Source organism: Somniosus microcephalus, chromosome 2 (assembly GCF_052327205.1).
Source record: "Somniosus microcephalus isolate GS21.2 chromosome 2, FLI_Smic_1.0, whole genome shotgun sequence".
Lineage (NCBI taxonomy): Eukaryota > Metazoa > Chordata > Chondrichthyes > Squaliformes > Somniosidae > Somniosus > Somniosus microcephalus.
The window spans coordinates 59,880,306-59,904,981 of NC_140988.1; the positions used below are offsets into that span (position 1 = coordinate 59,880,306).

At 43.8% G+C, this 24,676-nt stretch overlaps 1 protein-coding gene across 5 annotated transcripts; it reads right to left on the minus strand.

Moving 5' to 3' along the window:
* Window positions 1-24,666, minus strand: bbs12 (Bardet-Biedl syndrome 12). Of its 5 annotated transcripts, XR_015081460.1 has the most exons (4): window positions 24,498-24,666; window positions 24,280-24,388; window positions 7,259-9,875; window positions 1-7,170 (listed from the first exon to the last, which is right to left on the minus strand). XR_015081460.1 is itself a non-coding variant. In XM_086009689.1 (3 exons), the coding sequence occupies exons 2-3, from the start codon at window positions 24,310-24,312 to the stop codon at window positions 7,722-7,724; spliced, it is 2,187 nt and encodes a 728-aa protein (XP_085865815.1). In that variant the 5' UTR covers window positions 24,313-24,383; window positions 24,498-24,666; the 3' UTR covers window positions 1-7,721. The 5 variants fall into 5 exon arrangements, 4 of the variants coding, with proteins under 4 accessions (XP_085865815.1, XP_085865782.1, XP_085865805.1 ...); XM_086009689.1 differs by having other exon boundaries at window positions 1-9,875; window positions 24,280-24,383; XM_086009656.1 differs by having other exon boundaries at window positions 1-9,875.
* Window positions 24,667-24,676: the final 10 nt, after the last annotated feature.

A 24,676-nucleotide genomic window follows, 5' to 3' on the forward strand; every position in this document is an offset into this window, starting at 1 on the left:
TAAAGAACTAATTGTTTATTTAGCATCAGGTTTCTCCATATACATAAATATCACTTCAGGTGACTTCGTTCAGCAAAGATAGGCGCATAATAGAATAGTTTATGTACAATATAGCCAAAAATATATTAGATCACCAACAATCAATCTATTGCCCACCAAGCAGGCAGTTGCAGATCATCGGCCCATGGTCATTAACAGCACAAGGGTCGTCAACCCCTAAGGTTCATCGCCCCAGTCTGCCACAGCCATTTGGTTTATATCCCATTCTAATTCCCAGCAATGTCCTATCATATCCGGCAATGCAACCGCATTATTAAATTTGCCCAATCTTCTCTAAGTAAGGTGTGGTTTACTTGCTTATTGGTTTAACCTCATTCATCCCTTACAAGTTTGCTCCCTCTATCATTATCCAAATCCACCAACTATTTGCTTCTATAATCTAATCAGGCTAGGATTGGAGGAGTATTTTCATTATCTATATTTTCTTGTCAATGTGATTTTGTCCACTGCTTAGCATCTGGCTAATTCTAAGTGGAGGGCCCCATTGTGGTCAAACAGTTGTCTGTTTCACGAGGAAATGGCCAATTCGAAGAAGAAAGTGGTCCCATTCATCCACGACACTACACCCTCCTGCTTATGCTCAGTCCTCGTCGTTGTCCTGGCCTTTGTCATCAGAAATGGAGATGGTCTTCTTGCTCCATGTGTAGTCCCTGTTGCTCAGTAAAGTTGTGCAGAATGCAGCATACACCCACACTGCGAGACTCTCCGTGGGCTGTAGTGCAGAAAGCCCCCAGACCTGTCCAGGCAGCGAACATTGTTTAAGCAGTCCGATGATGTGCTCAAGCCCTCTCCGAGCTCATCTTGTCCAAGAGACCCACCTCCTGCTCTCAACCCTCTTCCCACTAAACTGCTGACCAACCAACTTCCTGTCCAGGCCCCTCCCTTGCAAAACTTCATCACCCCACTCCTCAAAAAACCCAATCTCGACCCTTCTGTCCTTGCTACCACCCCATCTCCAACCTCCCTTTCCTCTCCAAAGTCGTTGAATGTATTTTCATCTCCCAAAATCGTACCCATCTTTCCCGCAACTCCATGTTTGACCTTCTCCAATCGTTTTCTGCCCCTGCCACGCCCGAATCAACGTCACAAATTACATCTTCTGTGACTGTCACCATGGTACAATATCACTCACCATCCTTCTCGACCTGTTTGCAGCCTTTGACACAGTTGACCATGGACATCCAACTCCAACAGCTCTCCTTCATTGACAACTTGGTTCCACGCTTACCTACCCAATCACACCAGAGAATGATCTGCAATGGCTTCTGTTTCCACCAGGCATCATTACCTCTGGAGTTCCCTAAGGATCTATCCTTGGCCACATCCTATTCCTCATCTACATGCTGCCCCTCAGCAACATCATCTGGAGACATGGGGGGTAAAATTGGCTTGCGCCCCGTTTGGGTCGATAACTTCACCGGGGTGCTAAAAGTTGCCACTCCCACACCCAAAATTCAATGGTAGCGCCCCAAGCAGGAGGCGGGGTGCTACTGGAAGCACCCCCCCCTCCCTCTTAGGGCGCTCCCATTGAATATCGCGGCGCTATGTGCAGCAGCGCCACACACGCCGGCACATAGCACCGTGGTACTGCAGGCCTCCCTCCCCTGATTAAAGGGGAGGGGCCTAGCGCAGTGCACACTGGGGCCCTGCTGGACCACCGGGGAGCGGGGTGTCAGCAAAAGAACCCGGCACTCAAGGGGAGTGCCGGGCTGATGGATCGCGGCCAGCACCCCGCAGGAGGAGGCTACAGGGGGCAGGTGATGGCAGGCGGCCCAAAACACAGATGGCCACCCGGCACTTGCCCTTTAATTATCACCGCCCCAGCCGCAAAAACGCCACCCTGACCCTGTCGAACATATTGTCCGGTGGTAGGTCAGGGGGCACGAGCCAAGTTTGCAGCCGGGGCCCGAGGGGGTGCTAACGGGAGGCACAAAGCAACTGAATTTTTCCCCCATGATGTCACATTCCACATGTATGCTGATGACACCCAAGACTATCCCACCACCATGCTGTGACCAGAGTTCTAGCGAATCGAATAACTAGGGAGTTAGATAGGGCTTTAAACTAAATAAGGGGGGGCAGGGTCCCGGTGGAGAGAAATCTAGAATGCTAAAAAGACAAGGAAGCAGTGCAGGAAAGTGATTGGGGTAAGGATAACCAGATTGTGTCAGGAAGGGACAGAGCGTACAAACAAAGGAGTGCACTAACAAATAGGGTCCGGGTAAGAAAAAATGTTAATAAGACAAATAGGGCCATAGTACAAAAAAATGTTAAGATGTCTAAAAATGTTGAAAAGGCAAATCTAAAGGCACTGTATCTGAATGCACGAAGCATTCGTAATAAGGTAAATGTATTAACAGCACAAATAGATGTAAAAGGATATGATATAATTGCAATTACGGAGACATGGCTGCAGGGTGACCAAGGCTGGGAGCTGAATATCCAAGGATATTCGATATTTAGGAAGGACAGGCAAAAAGGAAAAGGAGGTGGGGTGGCCTTGTTAGTAAAGGATGAAATCAGAGCAATAGTGAGAAAGGATATTGGCTCAGAAAATCAAAATGTAGAATCAGTCTCGGTGGAGCTAAGAAGCACCAAGGGGCAGAAAACATTGGTGGGTGGTATCTATAGGCCTCCAAACAGTAGTGGTAATGTAGGGGATGGCATCAAATAGGAAATTAGAGATGCTTGTAACAAGGGTACTACAGTAATCTTGGGTGACTTTTGTAATGTATATACCTTTAAGGGGGGAACTACTTTTTACAGCTCATGTATACTGCAGTACCGGCAGTGACCACAACTGTATATAGCACTGAGTAGTAATCTGTACAGGCAGTTCCAGTGTGAGCCACGTTTAGTAAACACCTGTTGTACCATTTCTCCTGCAATCTGTGTCTTATTATACACAAACACAACAACTTTAACCTACATGTAGACTGGCCAAACTAAATTAGCAATAATACTGTGGAGGATGAAATCCTGGAGTGTGTACAAGATGGTTTTTTAGAGCAGTACGTTGAGCAGCCAACTAGGGAACAGGCTATCCTAGATTGGGTATTGTGCAATGAGAAGGGGTTAATTAATAATTTTGTTGTGCGGGGTCCTTTAGGGAAGAGTGACCATAACATGATAGAATTCTTCATTAAAATGGAAAGTGAAGAAGTCCAATCCGAAACTAGGGTCCTAAATCTAAACAAAGGAAACTACGATGGTATGAGGAGTGAGTTAGCTATGATAGATTGGGGAGCTTCATTAAAAGGCATGACGGTGGATAGGCAAAGGCTAACATTTATGGAACAAATGCATGAATTGCAACAGTTATGCATTCCTTTCTGATGCAAAAACATAAAAGGAAAAGTGGCCCAACCATGGCTAACAAAAGAAATTAAGGATAGTATTAGATCCAAAGAGGAGTCATATGAATTTGCCGGAAAAAGTAGCAAGCCTGAGGACTGGGAGCAGTTTAGAGTTCAGCAAAAAAGGACCAAGAGATTGATTAAGAGGAGAAAAATAGAGTATGAGAGTAAACTAGCAAGGAATATAAAAGTGGATTGTAAAAGCTTCTACAAGTAAAAGATTAGTGAAGACAAATGTAGGTCCCTTAGTTAGAAATGGGAGAATTTAAAATGGGGAACAAGGAAATGGCAGAACAATTAAACAAATACTTTGGTTCGGTCTTCAAAGAGGACACAAGTAAGTTTTCAGAAATGCTAGGGAACTAAGGGTCTAGTGAGAAGGAGGAATTAAAGGAAATTAGTATTAGCAAAAAAAGTGCTGGAGAAATTAATGGGACTGAAAGCTGATAAATCCCCAGGGCCTGATAATCTGCATCCCAGAGTACTAAAAGAGGTAGCCATGGAAATAGTGGATGCATTGGTTGTCACCTTCCAAAATTCTATAGATTATGGAACAGTTCCTGCAGATTGGCGGGTGGCAAATGTAACCCCACTATTTAAAAAAAGGGAGAGAAAACGGGGAACTACAGACCGGTTAGCCTAACATCAGCAGTAGCGAAAATGCTAGAGTCTATTATAAAGGATGTCATAACAGGACACTTAGAAAATATCAACGGGATTAGACAAAGTCAACATGGATTTATGAAAGGGAAATCATGTTTAACAAACCTACTGGAGTTTTTTGAGGATGTAACTGGTAGAATAGATAAGGGAGAACACCAGTGGATGTGGTGTATTTGGATTTTCAGAAGGCCTTTGATAAAGTCCCACATAAGAGGTTAGTGTGCAAAATTAAAGCACATGGGGTTGTAATGTACTGGCATGGTTTGAAAATTGGTTAACAGACAGGAAACAGAGAGTAGGAATAAATGGGTCTTTTTCGGGGTGGCAGGCGGTGACTACTGGGGTAACGCAGGGATCAGTGCTTGGGCCCCAGCTATTCACAATATATATCAATGGTTTGGATGAGGGAACCAAATGTAATATTTCCAAGTTTGCTGACGACACAAAACTAGGTGGGATTGTGAGTTGTGAGGAGGATGCAAAGAGGCTTCGAGGCGATTTAAACAAGTTGAGTGAGTAGGCAAATACATGGCAGATGCAGTATAACGTGGATAAATGTGAAGTTATCCACTTTGGCAGGGAAAACAGAAAGGTATATTATTTAAATGGTGATAGATTGGGAAATGCTGATGTACAAAGGGACCTGTGTGTCCTTGTACATCAGTCACTGAAAGCAAACATGCAGGTGCAGCAAGCAGTTAGGAAGGCAAATGGTATGTTGGCCTTCATTGCAAGGGAATTTGAGTACAGGAGCAAGGATGTCTTACTACAGTTATACAGGGCCTTGGTGAGACCACACCTGGAGTACTGTGTGCAGTTTTGGTCTCCTTACCTAAGAAAGGATATACTTGCCATAGAGGGAGTGCAGCGAAGGTTCCTGGGATGGCAGGACTGCCTTTTGAGGAGAGATTGGGTCGACTAGGCCTGTATTTACTAGAGTTTAGAAGAATGAGAGGGGATCTCATCGAAACTTATAAAATTCTGACAGGGCTAGACAGACTGGATGCAGGGAGGATGTTTCCCCTGGCTGGGGGGGGTCTAGAACGAGTGGTCAGTCTCAGGATACGGGGTAGGACATTTAGGATCGAGATTAAGAGAAATTTCTTCACTCAGAGGGTGGTGAACCTGTGGAATTCTCTACCACAGAAGGCTGTAGAGGCCAAGTCACTGAATATATTTAAAGGAGAGAGATAGATTTCTAGACACAAAAGGCATCAAGGTGTATGGGGAGAGAGCAGGAATATGGTATTGAGATAGAGGATCAGCCATGATCATATTGAATGGAGGAGCAGGCTCGAAGGGCCGAATGGCCTACTCCTGCTCCTATTTTTTTATGTTTCTCTTGACACCTCCACTGCTTGTGTGCTGATGGCCTGCTTATCAAACATCCAATCCTGGATGAACCACAATTTCCTCCAATTTAAACACTGGGAAGACCAAAGCTATTGTCTTTGGACCCCAACACAAGCTCTGCTCCCTCGCCACCAATGCCATCCCCCTTTTCCAGCCACCATCTCAGGTTGAACCAGACTGCTTGCAACCTCGGTGTCCTATTTGACCCCGAGCTTCTGACCCCATATCCTCTCCTTCACAAACATGGCCTACTTCTACGTATGTAACATTGCTCATCACTATCCCTGCCTCAGCCCATATGCTCCCAAAACCCTCATTCATTCCTTTTGTCACCTCTTGACTCGACTACTCCAATGGTCTCCTGGATAGCCTCCCACTCGCCATAAAATTAAGCTTATGCAAAGCTCTGCTGCCCGCATCCTAACCCATACCAAGTCACACTCACCCATCACCTTTGTGCTCGCTGACCTAAATTGGCTCCTAGTCTATCAATGCCTCTAATCAAAAATTCTCATCCTGGTGTTCAAATCCCTCCATGGCCTTGCCTCAGTATCTCTGTAACCTCCTATAGCCTTACAACCTCAGAGAACTCTGCAATCGTCCAACTCTAGCCTCTTATGCACTCACTCATTGGTGGTCGTGCCTTCAACTGTCTAGGCACTAAGCTCTGGAATTTCCTCCCTAAACCTCTCCATTTAAGACTCTCTCTAATACCTACTTCTTTGACCAATGTTTTGGTCACCCCTCCTAATGGGGTTTATTTTGACTTGGTGGCCCCCGTGATTTTGAGGCTCTGTCCTCATTTATATTGGCCAGGCAAGCTTCAGGGTGCCAAACAGACGTGTTGACACAGCTCATCAGATTCGGCAAAGGAAAACAGGCTGAACTACCGCCTGGAATGTAATTCGCAGGGGGGCCCCCTGAGGTGGCAGTGACCCAGATTATTTTTGGGCCCCGGAGGTGCGCAGGCTCCAACTAGTTCCTACCTAAAAATGGCAATCGGGGTCCTATATAGATCACAAAACCACAATTTCCATATTAAAAGGGGTCTATTGCCTGAAACAGGTGCGCTCTTTCGGCACCCAGAGGTTTTAAAATGGCGCTGGCCGCATCACCAGTGTTTCTGGGGCAGTAAGGCTACCAACGCCATTTTGAAGCCCCAGGTGAAGGGAGCGAAACATTGACCCAAATATCATCATCTTTGGCTCAGTGTCAATTTTTAGCTGATTACGCATTTGGGAAGCACCGTGGAACATTTTCCTATGTTAAAGGAGCTATATAAATGCAAATTATTGTTGTTGTAAAGAGTATATTTGTTGATCAGATATGTTTATAACTAGTACTGTATTGTGAACATTTTAATAACATTAGTATTCTGCGCATTTACAAGAAAAAGAAAAACTTCCAAGATTAGGAAATATAAAACTAAATTACATCACTAATCACTGGAATCAATTACCAATCCCTTGCCTATCTCCATTTGGTATTAAAAATGTTATCTGCAACCATCAATACAGTAGCAATGGTTAAAAACAGTAGTATATTCTTTTGCATGTTATCCATCACTTCCCAACTACATGACAGCATGTACATCTGTGGAATTGTGGCCTTTCATATACACAGTCACCTTCTCATCCAAATCAACTGTTCCATTTAGAAGTAAGGAGCGGAGATAATTACTTTTAAAAGGAAGAATAAAATGTTGTCGGTTTGTTGTCATCTGTACTGGTAAATAAATCTGTCAATTAAAACAAGTTGGCAAATTTAATGAGTTGTTCATTGTTTTATTTAAAAAATATATATTTAACAGCAGAAAAAAAACTTACAGGGTTCAGCTTCCTGTAGTTCTTGAAACATCTCCTGCGCAGTGGAGCAGACCGCTCAATGAAGCAAGTATCTGCTTCCTTTAAGGAAACACTATCAAAAGAATATCAGAGTCTTTGTGTGGATGTACCACAGAACAATGCTACACAGTATAGTGTTCTTTGCAAAATGAATTCCAGCAGTCAATATTTTTATTATATCCAATTATTAATCAGAGTGTTTTATAACTGCATGTGCAGAGGTGTTGGCAACCCAATAACCAAACTACTGGCAGTGGGTTCAGAGGCACCAAAACCCTCTTGGAATGTGCCTTTGGTGACAAAGGCAAACACCTACTGTCATCAGCACTTGCTGTCCACCTTCATGAGTGGGCTAAGCAGTCAACCTGCCTGTACAGACCTACCTACCTTCCATATTGGGCAAGGTCCTGGCCAAACTGCACATTCGCTGATCTTGCTATTTATGTTATAGAAATGTTCCTTTCCTTAACTGGTCTTCAGCAGCTGTACAAGTTTTAGCTCTGCTGCCAGTGATTATTTCAGCATCTGCCCGGAGTACCAGTAACACTAGATTCAAAGCCCTTCGCCAAGCTTCTAGTTTGACTCTTACATTATCGTAGACCTCATAGTCAACGCAGTCTTCATTCAGACTTCTACAGGAAGGCCTGCATGATACACCAACTTTCACACATTTCTCTGAAATGATAGGAAACACACCAACACCTTTGTGAAGACACTTTTGCACTTCTGACAAAGCATCTAGTGGTGTTCCATACATGCCAGTATTAAACATGGCAGTCACAAGGTACTCAGCCAAACCATCAGCCAAGGACTGCAGGACTTGTGATTTGTACAATACTGCAGTGTCTACAAGCCATGAAGAACAATGTGCACCAATGCAACTTGCTGCATTAATTCCTGGTTTTAAAGCATTTTTTTCTAATATTAGCTGTTTTAGATGATAGAGGCATACAAGTTCAGTGGCTCCTGCACCAGGAAAGAGTCGTCTCTCACTAAGGGCATGGTTTAGACGATATGCACAAGTCCAGAATTGGTCTGCTATTGTCTGCAACTTGCAACTTAAGGGGCTACAAAGCACTATTGTGATCACAGCAGTTTTAAAGGTGCTTATCTGCACAGCAACTCTTTCTCCCAAGTTTGGTATATTTCCAATTCCCGTTTTCCAGAAACAGAGATGTGCTCCAGTTCCCACACAATTTTCCTTTACTTGTGTAATGTAAGTTACAAGGATGGCTCCCATAGTCTCTGCAAACCTTCGAAACACAGGGTCTTTCACTTCTTGAATTATTAAAATATTTTCTTGCACACACTTATCCATTAAACGTGGAGATGTTATTCCCCTTACCAGAATTAAATTAATGTGAAACTTATGAAGTATATCCATTGCTGTATTTAACCACTCTTCTTCTAAACTTTTAGAAATGTCCTTAACAGTCTGAGAGACCATTTTAATATTTGAAATTCTGTTGAACCCTGGATGATGGTACTTATCAGTCAAATCTCCATTTATAAATATAGTATGAAGAGGCAAAGTTGCCAAATGCTTGACAATCATAGACTGCTCTCCTGAGATTAATGTGATGAAACCAGGACTAACACAGGAATAGTGCTCAGGCAGTCCCGGCAGAAAATACGTAACCAACTTACCAATGTCAAATTCAGGGAGAGTTCTGCAAGAATCATTTTCTGCTGAAAAACTTTGAGTCTGAATTTTGTAGGCATCTACTGCTAACTTCATCATCCACTGGTTTCCATGGCTCAGTGATAAAGCCAATGCTGTAAAACTGGCATAATCAGCTGCAGTGGCAAAGGAATCCTCTTGAAAACTATTCGACAAATCCGGCAAAGTTTCTTCTTCTCTGTCTCTATCAGGATTCCTGAAGTGTCGGCTCAGATTTACTTTTGGTTTTGCTTGGTTGCATGTGGAGCTTGGTCTACCTTGGCCAGAAGAGGCATGCGCCATTACACTACTTGAAAAAGACCACATAAAGGAGCCACTCTCATTGTTAGCACAGCAGTTTTTTGTGGAATCCCCTTTTATTGATGTACTTGTCCGAAATCGAGTGTGTCCCTTTGCTACTGAATACATTTCATTAATCATATGGATAGGAGAGCTGGTTAAAGCACATGATAATTTTTCAGGTTTACTTATTTGTGGATTTTGTTTCCACTGTGAGCTTTTTAAAATGCTATCAATGGATATCTGATGTGATTTTAGTACCTCAAAGCAATGTTCTAGGCCTTCATACATCACAGATACTATAGTAGGAATGGGAATCTCTTGCTTTATACAATTTAGAACAGCTTTACTCCATGCTCCAGCAAGGAATAGGAGGGTGGATGTTCCAGATTTGTATTGTTTGTAGTGTGCTTGTATTGCTTCATTCAACAACTGTCCTACTGGACAATCCAACTGCAGATTCTCTAGAAGTCTGAATGCAGAGCAAATCACAGCTGTTTCACCAGTGTTGTCATCTACAATGAACTTGTAGCACTTTTTGGAGCCAAGCAATGTTCTGCCTGATGCAGCCACTGCGGAGATCTGCTCCAGGCCTACGTGGGATTTCCTGTTTAGTAATCCGCACTGTATTCCAACAGACTGTAAATAGAAGAGAGAGAAAGTTAAAAAATACTATTACTTTAGACATAATTTTGTAAATTTAACCCTTTTCCTCACACTCTGTTTAACGAAAAGCTGGAAACCTGTGTCATGGGCATATTCACTGTAGTGATACCAATATGCTCTCAGAAAAATTGCACTTAAGCCAATCTACTTTAATACTCTTAATTCGTCATCTAAAATTGCTTCCACCACCTGTGGTGGTCTTAACCATCCAAGAACTTTGTCCTAATATTGTAGGTTTAAAGTGAGAGAAATGATTAATAAAAACAAATTAAATTGCCTGTATAGCAATGTGCAGAGCATCCAAAACAGTGGAACCGGAGGCAATAATTCATTATGAGGAACCAGATGTGAATGGTAGCATAGTGGTTATGTTACTGGACTAGTACTCGATACCTGGACTAATGATCTGGAGGCTTGAGTTCAAATCCCACGACAGCTGTGGAATTTAAATTCAGATTAATTAAATAATCTGGAATAAAGTATCAATAATGGGGATCGTCATAAAATCCCATCTGGTTCACTAATGTCCTTTATGGAAGGAAATCTGCTGTCCTTACCTGGTCTGGCCTATATGTGACCCACAGCAACGTGGTTGACTCTTAACTGCCCTCTGAAATGGCAGTTGTACCAAACCGCTACAAGAAACAATAATAAGAATAAAACCGGACAGACCACCCGGCATCGACCATGGCACCGGCTTTGGGCACGACAAAGGCACACCTTGTCCAGTTGACCCTGCAAAGTCCTCTTCACTAACTGCCAAAGTGGGAGCAACTGCCAAGCAACAGCCTGACATTGTCATACCTTTCAGCCAATGTCCATAGTCCTCCATCACCTATCCCACCGGCAGGTCAGAGGTGGCAGCACAGCGGTATACAGTTGGGAGTCCTCACCATTATCCAGACCCCATTAAGTCTCATGGCATCAGGTCAAATCATGGAAACCTCCTGCTGATTACCACCAACCACCCTCAGCTGATGAATCAGTACTTCTTCATGTTGAACACCACTTGGAAGAAGCACAGAGTAGCAACGGCACAGAATGTCCACCAAGGGTGACTCGGTAGCACCACCACTGACTGAGCCCTGAAGGACATAGATGCCAGACTGGGCCTGCAGGTGAGAGAACCAACACGAGGGAAAAACCTACTTGACCTCGCCCTCACCAATCTACCTGTCGCAGATGCATCTGTGGAGATGAAGTCCCGTCTTCACTCCATCGTGCTGTGTGGCACAACCTCTGTGCTAAATGGGATAGATTCAGAACAGATCCAGCAGCTCAAAACTGGGCATCCATGAGGCACTGTGGGGCAGCAGCAGAATTGTATTCCACCACAATCGGTAACCTCATGGCCCAGCATATCCCTCACTCTACCATTAACATCAAGTCAGGGGACCAACCCTAGTTCAATGAGGAGTGTAGAAGAGCATGCCAGGAGCAGCACCAGGCGTGCCTAAAAATGGAGGCGCCAACCTGGGGAAGCTGCAACACAGAACTACATGCACGTTAAACAACGGAAGCAGCATGCTATAGACAGAGCTAAGTGATCCCACAACCAAAGGATCAGATCAAAGCTCTGCAGTCCTGCCACATCCAGTTGTGAATGGTGGTAGACCATTAAACAATTGACGGGAGGAGGAGGCTCCATGAACATCCCCATCCTCAATGATGGCAGAGCCCAGCATGCAAGTGCAAAAGACAAGGCTGAAGCATTTGCAACCATCTTCAGCCAGAAGTGCTGAATGGATGATCCATCTCGGCCTCCTTCTGGGGGTCCCTATATCACAGAATCCAGTCTTCAGCCAATTCGATTCACTCCACATGATATCAAGAAATGGCTGTGCGCACTAGGTACAGCAAAGGCTATGGGCCCCGACAACATTCCGGCTGTCGTGTTGAAGACTTGTGCTCCAGAACTAGCCGCACCTCTAGCTAAGCTTTTCCAGTACAGCTACAACATTGGTATCTACCTGACAATGTGGAAAACTGCCCAGGTATGTCCTGTCTAGGGTGGAAAGATTCCGGTAAATTTCCAGAAATTTTCCACGGGAAATTTAACCAAAAAAGCACATGCTAGCATAATTTTTTTTTTGTATTTCTTTAATTATTTTTCCAAAGGTCCTCTCTTAAAATTACTAACAGAGATGGAATCTTAATTAAGGAATTTCTTAATCAATATATGTTTATCTTCTTACTTGGCTTGTTTTAATAATTATACGTTTTGTGTGTGACTGTGAACAAATGTGTCCGGATTGGTTGGATGAGTGATTAGCTCCCTCTATTGGTGATGTAGCGTCGTGCGTGCACAGGTCATGCTTCCATCACATGGAGCATCAGGAAAAATTTACTCACCCTGTTGCAATCGTGCTGATCGACCGCAGTTCGACACAGAGATGAATGCCCTTTATTTCTCTGCATAGAACAATGCCACGTTTTCCGTCGGATGTGTGGAAGCATTTTACCCCAGGCATTAAAGATGGAAAGACTGTATACATGTGCAAACACTGTACAAAGCCATATGTAAAGAATGCCACAAAGATGCAGCAGCATTTATCCAAATGCAACAACTTCACTCAAAGCTCATAGCAGTCAGCCCAGAGTTCCTCTGCTTCCATTCAAGAAGATGATGGTTCACATTCAGCATCAGGCTCCTCATCATCAGCAACTCCTGGCCCACTTGGGGGAAGGTTCTTTGATACAATGGATAACCATAGCCAGAAGAATGCAGATGAGTGCCTTGCTCGAGCTATATATGCAGCAGGCTCACCCCTCATGCTCACAGCCAATGTGTACTGGAAGAGATTTTTCATGTTATTCGTCCTGCATACTGTCCTCCCACCAGACATGCTTTGTCTACTTATTTGCTGGAGGCTGAGTATAATAGAGTCCAAGGAAAGCTCAACAAAACAATAGAGATGGCAGACTATGTTGCAGTTATCTCAGATGGGTGGTCAAATGTACGAGGGGAGGGCATCATAAACTACATCGTCTCCATTCCTCTCCCAGTGTTCTTCAAGAGCACAGACACGAAGGCACATACATTGCTGATGAGCTGAAAGCGGTCATCAATGATCTTGGATCACAAAAGGTCTTTGCAGTAGTTACTGACAATGCTGCGAATATGAAGGCTGCTTGGGCTCAAGTGGAGGAGGCCTACCCTCATATTACGTCTATTGGGTGCGCAGCTCATGGGCTCAACCTGCTCCTCAAGGACATCATGGGTTTGAGAACCATGATGTTAAGTATGTCAGGGGAAAATAGGTAGTTGCAGCAACCTACAACTCCAAGCAAACGACAAAGAACAAGAACACCACATTGAAGTTGCCTAGCAACACTAGATGGGGTAGCGTTGTCATAATGTACAACAGCCTTCTGGAGGGTAAGGAGTCGCTTCAAGAAATGGCAATATCCCAGTCTGGGGATATGGAAACCACCATCAAGAAAATACTGCTGGATGATGTGTTTTGGGAGAGAGTGGTTAGCAGCCTTAAACTACTCTCACCAGTAGCATCTGCAATTGCTCAGATTGAAGGAGATGATGCTGTCTTGTCAGATGTTCTCAGGCTTTTTGCTGATTTAAAAGAACAAATCAGAATTGCCCTACCCACATCCCTGCTGCTCAAAGCAGAGGAGAAGTCAATTGTTCAATTCATACAGACGTGTCAAGGATTTTGTGTCAAGCCGATTCATGCTGCAGCATACATGCTGGACCCAAAGCATGTTGGGAGACCAATACTTTCTGGAGAACAGACCAACAGCGCTTACAGTGTGATTTCTACCCTCTCACGCCACCTCAATCTGGACGTGGGCAAAGTTCTGGGAAGTCTGGCAAAGTTCTCTACCAAGCAAGGTCTTTGGAATGGGGACAGGATATGGGAATCATGCAAGCATATCAGTGCACATACCTGGTGGAAGGGACTTTGTGCATCGGAGGCCCTGTTACCCATTGCATCGGTGATACTCCAAATCCCACCTTCATCAGCGGCCTCTGAACGAAACTGGTCACTTTTTGGGAATACGCATACAAAGGTGCGCAACAGGCTGACTAACAAGAGTGAAGAAACTGGTGCCTATCCGGGAGAACCTACAACTTATTGAGCCAGATACAGAAGTGTCCACTACACAGCTAGACAGTGACACAGAGGAGGAAATGGACACGTCAGAGCCAGAGAATCAGGAGGAGCAATGATGAGTAGAAGACTCAGAAGACTCATGAGTAGAAGACTCAAAGGGACAAAATAAGGACAAATTACAGGCTAAATAAGCTGACGCTCTTTTTATTTTATTTTAGATGGGTCTTTTTTGTGGGGGTTCAATAAAGTTCAAAATTATAACCTAAATAAAGTTTTGAAAGCCTGTTTTTATTTGTGTGGAACAGTATGTCTATTTTGATGACAAAGATAATATAAGGGTCAGAGACAAAAACCATCAGTGTGCAAAAAAACTCTAAATTCCCATGGAAAGTTTCCTCGTTTAAAAATTTCCAGAATTTTGCAACCCTAGTACTGTCCACAAAAAACAGGACAAATTCAATCCGGCCAATTACCGCCCGATCAGTTTACTCTCAATCATCATCAAAGTGATGGAAGGTGTTAAGTAAGTGCTGCTTGTTAGCACTGTCGACACCAATAACCTGCTCACTGATGCACAGTTTGGTTTCTGCCAAGACCACTCAGCTCCAGACCTCATTACAGACTTGGTCCAAACATGGACAATGGAGCTGAATTCGAGAGTTACTGCCCTTGACATCAAGGCAGCATTTTACTGAGTGTGGCATCAAGGAGCCCTAGTAAAATTGAAGTCAATGAGACTCAGGGGAAAACTCTCCACTGGCTGGAATCATACCTAGCACAAAGGAAGATGGTTGTGAGTGAAGGTCAATCATCACAGCCCCAAGACATCGCTGCAGGAGTTCCTCAGGGCAGTGACCTAGGCCCAACCATCTTCAGCTGCTTCATCAATGACCTTCCCTACAACATAAGGTCAGAAATGGGGATGTTCGCTGATGACTGCAGGAGTGTGATGGAATACTCTCCACTTGCCTGGATGAGTGCAGCTCCAACAACACTCAAGAAGCTCGACACTATACAGGACAAAGCAACCCGTTTGATTGGCACCCCTCAAACATCCACTCCCTCCACCACCGGCGTACCATGGCTGCAGTGTGTACCATTTACAAGATGCACTGCAGCAACTCGCCAAGGCTTCTTCGGCAGCACCTCCCAAACCCGCGACCACTTCCACCTAGAAGGACAAGGGCAGCAGACGCATGGGAACACCACCACCTCCAAGTCACACATCATCCTGACTTAGAAGTATATCACTGATCCTTCATCGTCGCAGGGTCAAAATCCTGGAACTCCCTACCTAACAGCACTGTGGGAGTACCCTCACCACACGGACTGCAGCAGTTCAAGGCGGCGGCTCACCACCACCTTCTCAAGGGCAATTAGGGATGAGCAATAAATGCTGTCTTTGCCAGTGATGCCCACATCCCAGAAAAAAAACGAATTAACAAAAGAATTCCTCAGGGCTGTGTCCTAGGCCTAAACATCTTCAGCTGCTTCATCAATGACCTTCCCTCCATCAGAAGGTCAGAAGTGGGGATGTCCGCTGATGATTGCACAATGTTCAGTTCCATTCGCAATTCCTCAGATAATTAAGCAAGACCTGGACGACATTCAGGTTTGGGCTGATAAGTGTCAAGTAACATTTGCACCACACAAATGTCAGGCAATGACTATCTCCAACAAGAGAGCATCTAACCACCTCCCCTTGACATTCAACGGCATTACCATCGCAAATCCCCCACCATCAACATCCTGGGGGTCACCATTGACCAGAACTTAACTGGACCAGCCACATAAACACTATGGCAACAAGAGGTCAGAGGCTGGGTATTCTGCAGCGAATGTCTCACTTCCTGACTCCCCAAAGCTTTTCCACCATCTAGAAGGCACAAGTCAGAAGTGTAATGGAGTACTCTCCACTTGCCTGGATGAGTGCAGCTCCAACACTCAAGAAGCTAGACACCATCCAGGACAAAGCAGCCCGCTTGATTGGCACCCCATCCACCACCTTAAACATTCATTCCCTCCACCACCGACACACCGTGGCTACAGTGTGTACCATCCACAAGATGTACTGCAGCAACTCACCAAGGCTTCTTCGACAGCATCTCCCAAACCCACGACCTCTACCACCTAGAAGGAAAAATGCAGCAGGCGCATGGGAACACCATCACCTCCAAGCTCCCCTCCAAGTCACACACCAGCTTGACTTGGAAATATATTGCCATTCCTTCATAGTCGCTGGGTCAAAATCCTGGAACTCTCTCCCTAATAGCACTCTGGGAGTACCTTCACCTCATGGACTGTAGCAGTTCAAGGTGGTGGCTCACCACCACCTTCTCGAGGGCAATTAGGGATGGGCAATAAATGCTGGGCTTGCCAGTGACGCCCACATCCCAGGAACGAATATAAAAAAGATAATTGATAGACTAGTCAAACATAGAAAAGATAAAACCCCTGGTCTGGATGGATTGCATCCACGCATACTAAAAGAAGCTAGGAAAGAGATAGCAGAGGCACTATCATACATATATATAAAAATTCATTAGAAAAGGGAATAGTGCCGGAGGACAGGCAGACAGCAAATATTATTACTATATTTATAAAGGGAGAGAGAAAAAGTCCATGGAACAATAGACCAGTGGTAGAAAAGATAATGGCAACTTTACTGAAAGAGGCAATTAAAAAAAAAAATCTAGAAACTGATAATATAAAGAATAGTCAGCATGGATTTCAAAAGGGAAAGCCATGTTTGACCAACCTTTTTTAATTTTTTTGAAGAAATAACAGAAAAAGTAGATAAGGGTAATGCAGATGTAATATATTTGGATTTTCAAAAGATCTTTGATAAGCTACTGCATAGACGACTCAAGACTAAGGTCAGTGCATGTGGAGTCAGGGGACAAGTAACAGAATGGATAGCAAGCTGGCTACAAAACAGAGTAGGGGGATAAAGGTAGTTATTCAGACTGGCGGAAGGTGGTAAGTGGTGTTCCGCAGGGATCGGTGTGTAGAGATTGATCGAATAAAACAACTGAAAAGAACTGTTGAACGATAGCATACTGGTGTATTATGGGTTATTTGACCAATGTGAGCTCAACTATGTTAAGCAAGAGATATTCTTCGTAAATTCAACAGTAACCTTGTCTTCGAGCTATCCAATGGAAACTTAATATGAGACAGAAGAGCAAAGGATATGACTGTTAAGGATAATAAATGTGGCAAAGGTGTGAGAACAGAACACACAGTGTGATCAGCCTGCAGATCATCAAAGAGCAGGATAGGCTGATAAGGAAAAATGTGCGGAACGAAAGAACAGACTTAAACGACGTTAAATGTAAAAAAAGAGATCACAAGACCCCTGAAGCACCACTGGCTGACGCTCCGTCACCAACGACAAGGGAACACACACCCGGAGACAGGATGGGATTGGCAGATTTGAACAACGCAGGGAAACCAAGAAACAAGTAGTGAAAGTGGGTGGATAAGGAGACCTGTGGGCCCACGCAAGTTGTTAACCGATGGTAGAGATGAAGAAACCGTCTCCGAGGAAGAGATCGACAGAGTTGATCACTTCATGATTCTGGGTGCAATACAGTCCAAACAAAGGTTGTATGTATTTGGCTACTGAATTTTATAGTCAATTGAGTTACTAAGCTTTGTAACCTCTGTGGTAAAAATTGGGATTGTGTAGTGAGTATTTATTTTTGTTTTAATAAAGTGAAGCCGCAAGCCTACATTTCGTTGTTAGTGCACAAGTGCAGTACAATGACAATAAAAGTTGATTTTGATTTTTTTTTTTTTTTTTTTTTTGGAACAAAAAAGGGAACTACTCTTTTTGTCTGAGGCTAAGTTTATCACTCCCATTGAGTATCTTGTTTAAGCAGAGCCTCACAGGTTAACAAGAACATCTTACAGGTACTGGAACCAATGTTCACCATTTACATAAACTATTTGGACTCAGGAATCAGAAGTACAATTTCATAATTTGCAGAGGACTCCAAATTGGGAGTGTATAGTTAATACCGATGAAGACTGCAACAAAATTAAAGAAAACTTAAGAGAATGGGCGTGTAAATGGCAAATGAAGTTCAATACGGATTAGGTGAGGTGGTGCATTGTAGTAGGAGGAATAAGAAGGTCACATGCCCATGGAAAATAAAGAATCTAAATGAGGTAGAGGAGCAAAGGAATCTGGAGGTACAGATTCACAAATCATTAAGAACAAGGCCATATAAAATGCAAACAAAGCACTGGAGTTCATTTCTAGAGGAATAGAATTGAAAAACAGTGAAGTTATGTTACACTTGAAGTACTGTGCACAGTTCTGGTCTCCATATTACAAAAAGGATATAGGATATGGAGAAGGTGCAAAAATTATTTACAAGGATGACACCAGAACTGAGGTTATAACTATCAGGAAAGACTGAACAGGCTGGGGCTCTTTTCTCTAGAAAGGAGAACACTAAGGGGTGACCCAATAGAAGTCTGTAAAATTATGAAGGGGCTTGATACGGTAGACAGAGATGTTTCCACTTGTGGGAAGATCAAAACTAGGAGACAGAAATATAAGACAGTCCTGATATATCCAGTAGGGAATTCAGGAAAAACTTATTCACCCAAAGTGGTTAGAATGCAGAACTTGCTACCACAGGGAGTAGTTGAGGCAAATAGCATAGATGCATTTAAGGGGAAGCTAGATAAGTATTTGAGGGAGAAAGAATATGCTGATCGGGTTAGATGAAGTAGGATAGGAAGAGGCTTGAGTGGAGCATAAAAAACATCATAGACCAGTTGGGCCGACTGTGCTGTAAATCCTATGTAATTCTATGCTCTGTCCAGCCACAACTCAATGTTTGGAAGGACAAAGACTGTAATTGTATGGTTCATTTTTCATAGTTCACAGAAGAAAGTCTTGCATTTATATAGCACCTTTCATGACCACAGGACATCCCAAAGCGCTTTACAGTCAATGAGATACTTTTGCAGTGTAGGAAAAATGGCAGCGAATTTGTGATAATGACCAGATAATCTGTTTTTAGTGATGTTGATTGAGGGATAAATATTGGCCAGGACACCGGAGATAACTCCCTTGCTTCGAAATACCGCCACAGGATCTTTTACGTCCACTTGAGAGGGAAAACATCGGTTTAACATCTCATCCGAAAGACAGCACCTCTGACAGTGCAACACTCTCTCAATACTGACCTGGAGTGTCACCCAGATTTTTTGTGCTCAAGTCTTCCGACTCAGGCGAGCATGCTATCCACTGAGCCATGGCTGAGCAGCCATGAAAGTTTCACAAATCATCATTATGCTTTACTGAAATCCTCGTGACAATGCTAGCTGAATTCTCATTACCAAAAGTTGTTGTGAATCCACAGTGAGGGAGGTGAATACATTTAGATTACAATAAAAAACATTTGTCATTAATATTTATACAGCAAAATCTGCCAGCATTTCCGAAAAATATATACCATTATGGTGGTGGGCAACAGCAAAATACCATTTATTTTGCCACTGTTAGCTTGACCTAGTAACTCAAGTGAAGAAGTCACAAGTTAATTAGCTGGCCAAATGCTAGTTCAAAATAAAACCTGTAGAGATAATTGGTACTAAATGATAACAGTGTCAGCTGTGGCTCAGTGGGTAGCACCCTCGCCTCTGAGTCAGTAGGTTGTGGGTTCAAGTCCCACTCCCACTCCAGGGATTTGAGCACATAAAGCTAGGCTGACACTTCAGTGCAGTGCTGAGGGAGTGCTGCACTGTCGGAGGCACCGTCTTTTGGAGACATTAAACCGAGGCACACTCTGCTCTCAGATGGACATAAAAGATCCCATGGCACTATTTCGAAGAAGAGCAGCGGAGTTATCCCCGGTGTCCTGGCCAATATTTATTCCTCAATCCACATAACAAAAACAGATTATCTGGTCATTATCACATTGCTGTTTGTGGGAGCTTGCTGTGCGCAAATTGACTGCCGGGTTTCCCACATTACAACAGTGACTACACTCCAAAAGTACTTCATTGGCTGTAAAGCACTTTGAGACGTCCAGTGGTCATGAAAGAAACATAGAAGATAGGAGCAGGAATAGGCCATTCAGCCCCTCGAGCCTGCTCCGCCATTCAATGCGATCATGGCTGATCATCCAAATTCAGTACCCTGTCCCTGCTTTCTCCCCTATCCCTTTAGCATTAAGAAATATATCCAACTCCTTCTTGAATATATTTAATGAATTGGCCTCTACTGCCTTCTGTGGTAGAGAATTCCACAGGTTCACCACTCTCTGGGTGAAGAAATTCCTCCTCATTTCTGTCCAAAATGGCTTACCCCTTATCCTTAGACTGTGACCCCTGGTTCTGGACTCCCCGACCATCAGGAACATCCTTCCTGCATCTAGTCTGTCTAGTCCTGTCATAATTTTATAAGTTTCAATGAGATCCCCTCTCATTCTTCTAAACTCCAGCGAGTATAAGCCCAACCGACCCAATCTCTCCTCATACATCATTCCTGCCATCCCAGGTATCAGCCTGGTGAACCTTCGCTGAATTTCCTCCATGGCAAGAACATCCTTCCTCAGATAAGGTGACCAAAACTGCACACAATACTCAAGATGTGGTCTCACCAAGGCCCTGTACAACTGCAGCAAGACATCCTTGTTCCTGTACTCAAACCCTCTCGCTACGAAGGCCAACATACCATTTGCCTTCTTAACCGCCTGCTGCACCTGCATGCTTACCTTCAGCGACTGGTGCACAAGGACGCCCAGGTCTTGTTGCACTTCCCCTTCTCCCAATCTATTGCCATTCAGATAATAATCTGCCTTCCTGTTTTTGCCACCAAAGTGGATAACCTCGCATTTATCCACGTTATATTGCATCTGCCATGCTTCTGCCCAATCACCCAACCGGTCTAAATCATCCTGGAGTTTCTCGGCATCCTCCTCACAGCACACACGCCCACCCAGCTTTGTGTCATCTGCAAACTTGGAGATATTACATCTAGTTCCCTTGTCTAGATCATTATATACTGTGAATAGCTGGGGTCCAAGGACCGATCCCTGTGGTACCCCACTAGTCACTGCCTGCCACTCGGAAAAAGACCCGTTTATTCCAACTCTTTGCTTTCTGTCTGTCAACCAGTTCTCTATCCAAGTTAATACCTTGCCCCCAATCCCATGTGCCTTAACTTTTCACGCTAATCTATTATGCGGGACCTTATCGAAAGCTTTTTGAAAGTCCAAATACACCACATCCACTGGTTCTCCCTTATCTATTCTAGCAGTTACATCCTCAAAAAATTCCAGATGATTAGTCAAGCACGATTTACCTTTTGTAAATCCATGTTGACTTTGTCCGATCCTGTCACTGTTTTCCAAGTGCTCTGCTATTACATCTTTTATAATGGGCTCTAGCATTTTCCCCACTACCGATGTCAGGCTTACTGGTCTGTAATTTGTTGTCTCTCTACCACCTTTTTTGAATAGTGGGGTTACATTAGCTACCCTCCAATCCATGGCTACTGTTCCAGGTTCCATCGAATGTTGGAAGATGATCAGCAATGCATCTGCTATTTCTAGGGCCACTTCCTTAAGTACCCTAGGATGTAGATTATCAGGCCCTGGGGATTTATCGGCCTTGAATCCCGTCAATTTCCCTAACACCATTTCCCTACAAATACTGATTTCTTTCAGTTCCTCCCTTTCATCAGACCCTATGTTTGCCGACATCTCTGGGAGGTTATTTGTGTCCTCCTTTGTGAAGACAGAACCAAAATATCTATTTAATTGGTCTGCCATTTCTTTGTTCCCCATTATAAATTCCCCTGATTCTGACTGCAAGGGACCTACGCTTGACTTCACCAATCTTTTTCTCTTCACATATCTATGTAAAAGCTTTTACAGTCAGTCAGTTTTTATGTTCTCTGCAAGCTTACTCTCATATTCTATTTTCCCCTTCTTAATTAATCCCTTTGTCCTCCTTTGTTGAATCCTAAACTGCTCCCAATCCTCAGGTTTACTGCTTTTTCTGGCCAATTTATATGTCCTCTCCTTGGATCTTATGCTATCCCTAATTTCACTTGTTAGCCACGGTTGAGTCACCTTTTTTGTTTTATTTTTATGCCAAACTGGGATGAACAAATTCTGTAGTTCATCCATGCAGTCTTTGAATGTTTGCCATTGCCTATCCACAATCAACCCTTTGAGTGACATTCCCCAATCAATCCTACCCAACTCGCACCTCATACCATCATAGTTTCCTTTATTTAAATTCAGGACCCTAGTCTCCGAGTCAACTACTTCACTCTCCATCTTAATGAAGAATTCTATCATATTATGATCGCTCTGACCCAAGGGGCCTCATACAACAAGATTGCTAATTAATCCTTTCTCATTACATAATACCCAGTCTAAGATGGCCTGATCTCTAGTTGGTTCCTCGACATATTGGTCCAGGAAACCATCCTGTAAACACTCCAGGAATTCCTCCTCCACAGTATTGTTACTAATTTGGTTAGCCCAATCTATATGTAGATTAAAGTCGCCCATGATGACTGCTGTGCCCTTATTGCACGCTTCTCTAATTTCCCTTTTAATGCCATCCCCAACCTCCGTATTACTGTTTGGAGGTCTACACACCACTCCCACTAACGTTTTCTGCCCCTTGGTATTTCTCAGTTCTACCCATACAGATGCCACATCATCAGAGCTAATATCCTTCCTTACGATTGTGTTAATCCCCTCTTTAACCAGCAATGTTACCCCACCTCCCTTTCCTTTTTGCCTCCTTCCTGAATATTGACTACCCCTAGATGTTGAGTTCCCAGCCTTGGCCACCCTGGAGCCATGTTTCCGTAATCGCAATCAAATCATATTCGTTTACCTCTATTTGCGCAGCTAATTCATCCACCTTATTACAAATGCTCCTCGCATTAAGACACAAAGCCTTCAGGCTTGTTTTTTTAACGCTCTTAGACCTATTAGAATTATTATTTACTGTGGCCATGTTTGATTTAAACCGTTGATTTCGCTGACTGCCACTTTTGTTTTTCTCCTTCCTATCTTTTGCTTTTATCCTGATTTCCCTTTCCTCTGTCTCCCTGCTATATAAATGCAAGCCTTTCTTAACCAGTTTGGTTTTTTACATTTATGTCATAACTAATGAGCTAACACAAATGTGATTTTAGGATTCATATTTTATCTATTATACAGAGATGAGATATGGTGAGCTGATAGGCTTCTCATTTCGGGAATTGCAAAATAAATGGTCTGAAACACAACACCCCATAGCAACAGCTTTTGTGGGCTTCCATTATTATCACAAGATACCAAGGCCGGGGAGGAGGAAGGCAATTTGGCCCATCATAGGTTATCAAACCAAAGAAACATCTTCTCACCGCCTGCATATCACAGCATCCAGCCAGTTATTTAAGGGAGGTGCTCCATAACTTGTGGTTAAATTTTAGCCCTACGCAGGCTTGCTCCAGCTGCCTGCCTCTCTTCCGCGGTCTTGTCCTTGCCCAGGTGGCCCTGAAAAGGGAGCGAGGGGTGACCACTGGTCCGCTTGTGGCCTTGTCTGACCAGTGGTCACCGCATGGAAAAGAGTTGTCTGCTAGACACAAATAATAATGATTTACGTTTGTAAATTTTCCTTTTGTCTCAATTAGACTTTATATTTGGATTATTATATTAGTGGTGCCTCCTCATGAGGAGGGACACACTGGCACTTGCAGATGTTTTCCTGTTGAGCTGTGGCTCAGTGGATAGCACACTCGTCTCAGGTTCAGAAGGTTGTGGGTTCAAGTCCCACCCGAGGGACTTGAGCACATAAATCTAGACTGACACTCCAGTGCAGTGCTGAGGGAGTGCCGCACTGTCGGCGGTGCCATTTTTCACGAGACGTTCACCTGAAAGAGCAGACTCAGTTTGACGTAGAAGAGCCCATGGCACTATTTAGAAGAGGAGCAGGGGAGTTATTCCCGTTGTCCTGGCCAATATTTGTCCCTGAACCAACATAACAAAAACGGGTCATTGTCACATTGCTGTTTGTAGGAGCTTGCTGTGCACAAATTGCTGCCGTGTTTACATTACAACAGTGACTCCACTTCAAAAGTACTTGATTGGCTGTAAAACGCTTTGGGACATCCAGTGGTCGTGAAAGGCGCTATAGAGATGCAAGTCTTTCTTTCTGATGACACTGGGGCAGGCCAGAGTCACTCTCATTGGTCAACTAAAACAGGAATCCTGAGCGGAACCCGCGCTTTCACCAAATGCAGGGAACGCTCGCCGTGCTGCGGCTAATATTACCTGCGCGTAGCCGGTCTCCTGCTCCATCTGCATTGGTGCCACCAACACAAGCTCTTGTTGAACTCGAGTAGCTGTCAGGACGGAAACCGCCTTCCAGCCGAGAGCTGCCCTTTTAAAAAAACGGAAATGACGCAAATAAGCTTTTTATCTTCCAGTTAGTCGCCAAAGTACTAATTAATTAAAAAAACAATAAAAAAAACTGCTACCAAAAGATAAACCTTATCGTTTTCGGTGTTTAATTGACTAGGCCCCAACGTGTCTGTTCGACCACGCATTCGGACTGCGCCAGGCGACAGTTTGAGCGGGTTGCTGTGATACCGAACGCGCGGCTCCTCTCCCGCCCAGCCCAATCCGACGTCATGGCTCACTCTCGCACATAAGTGGTTGGGAAAGGTGC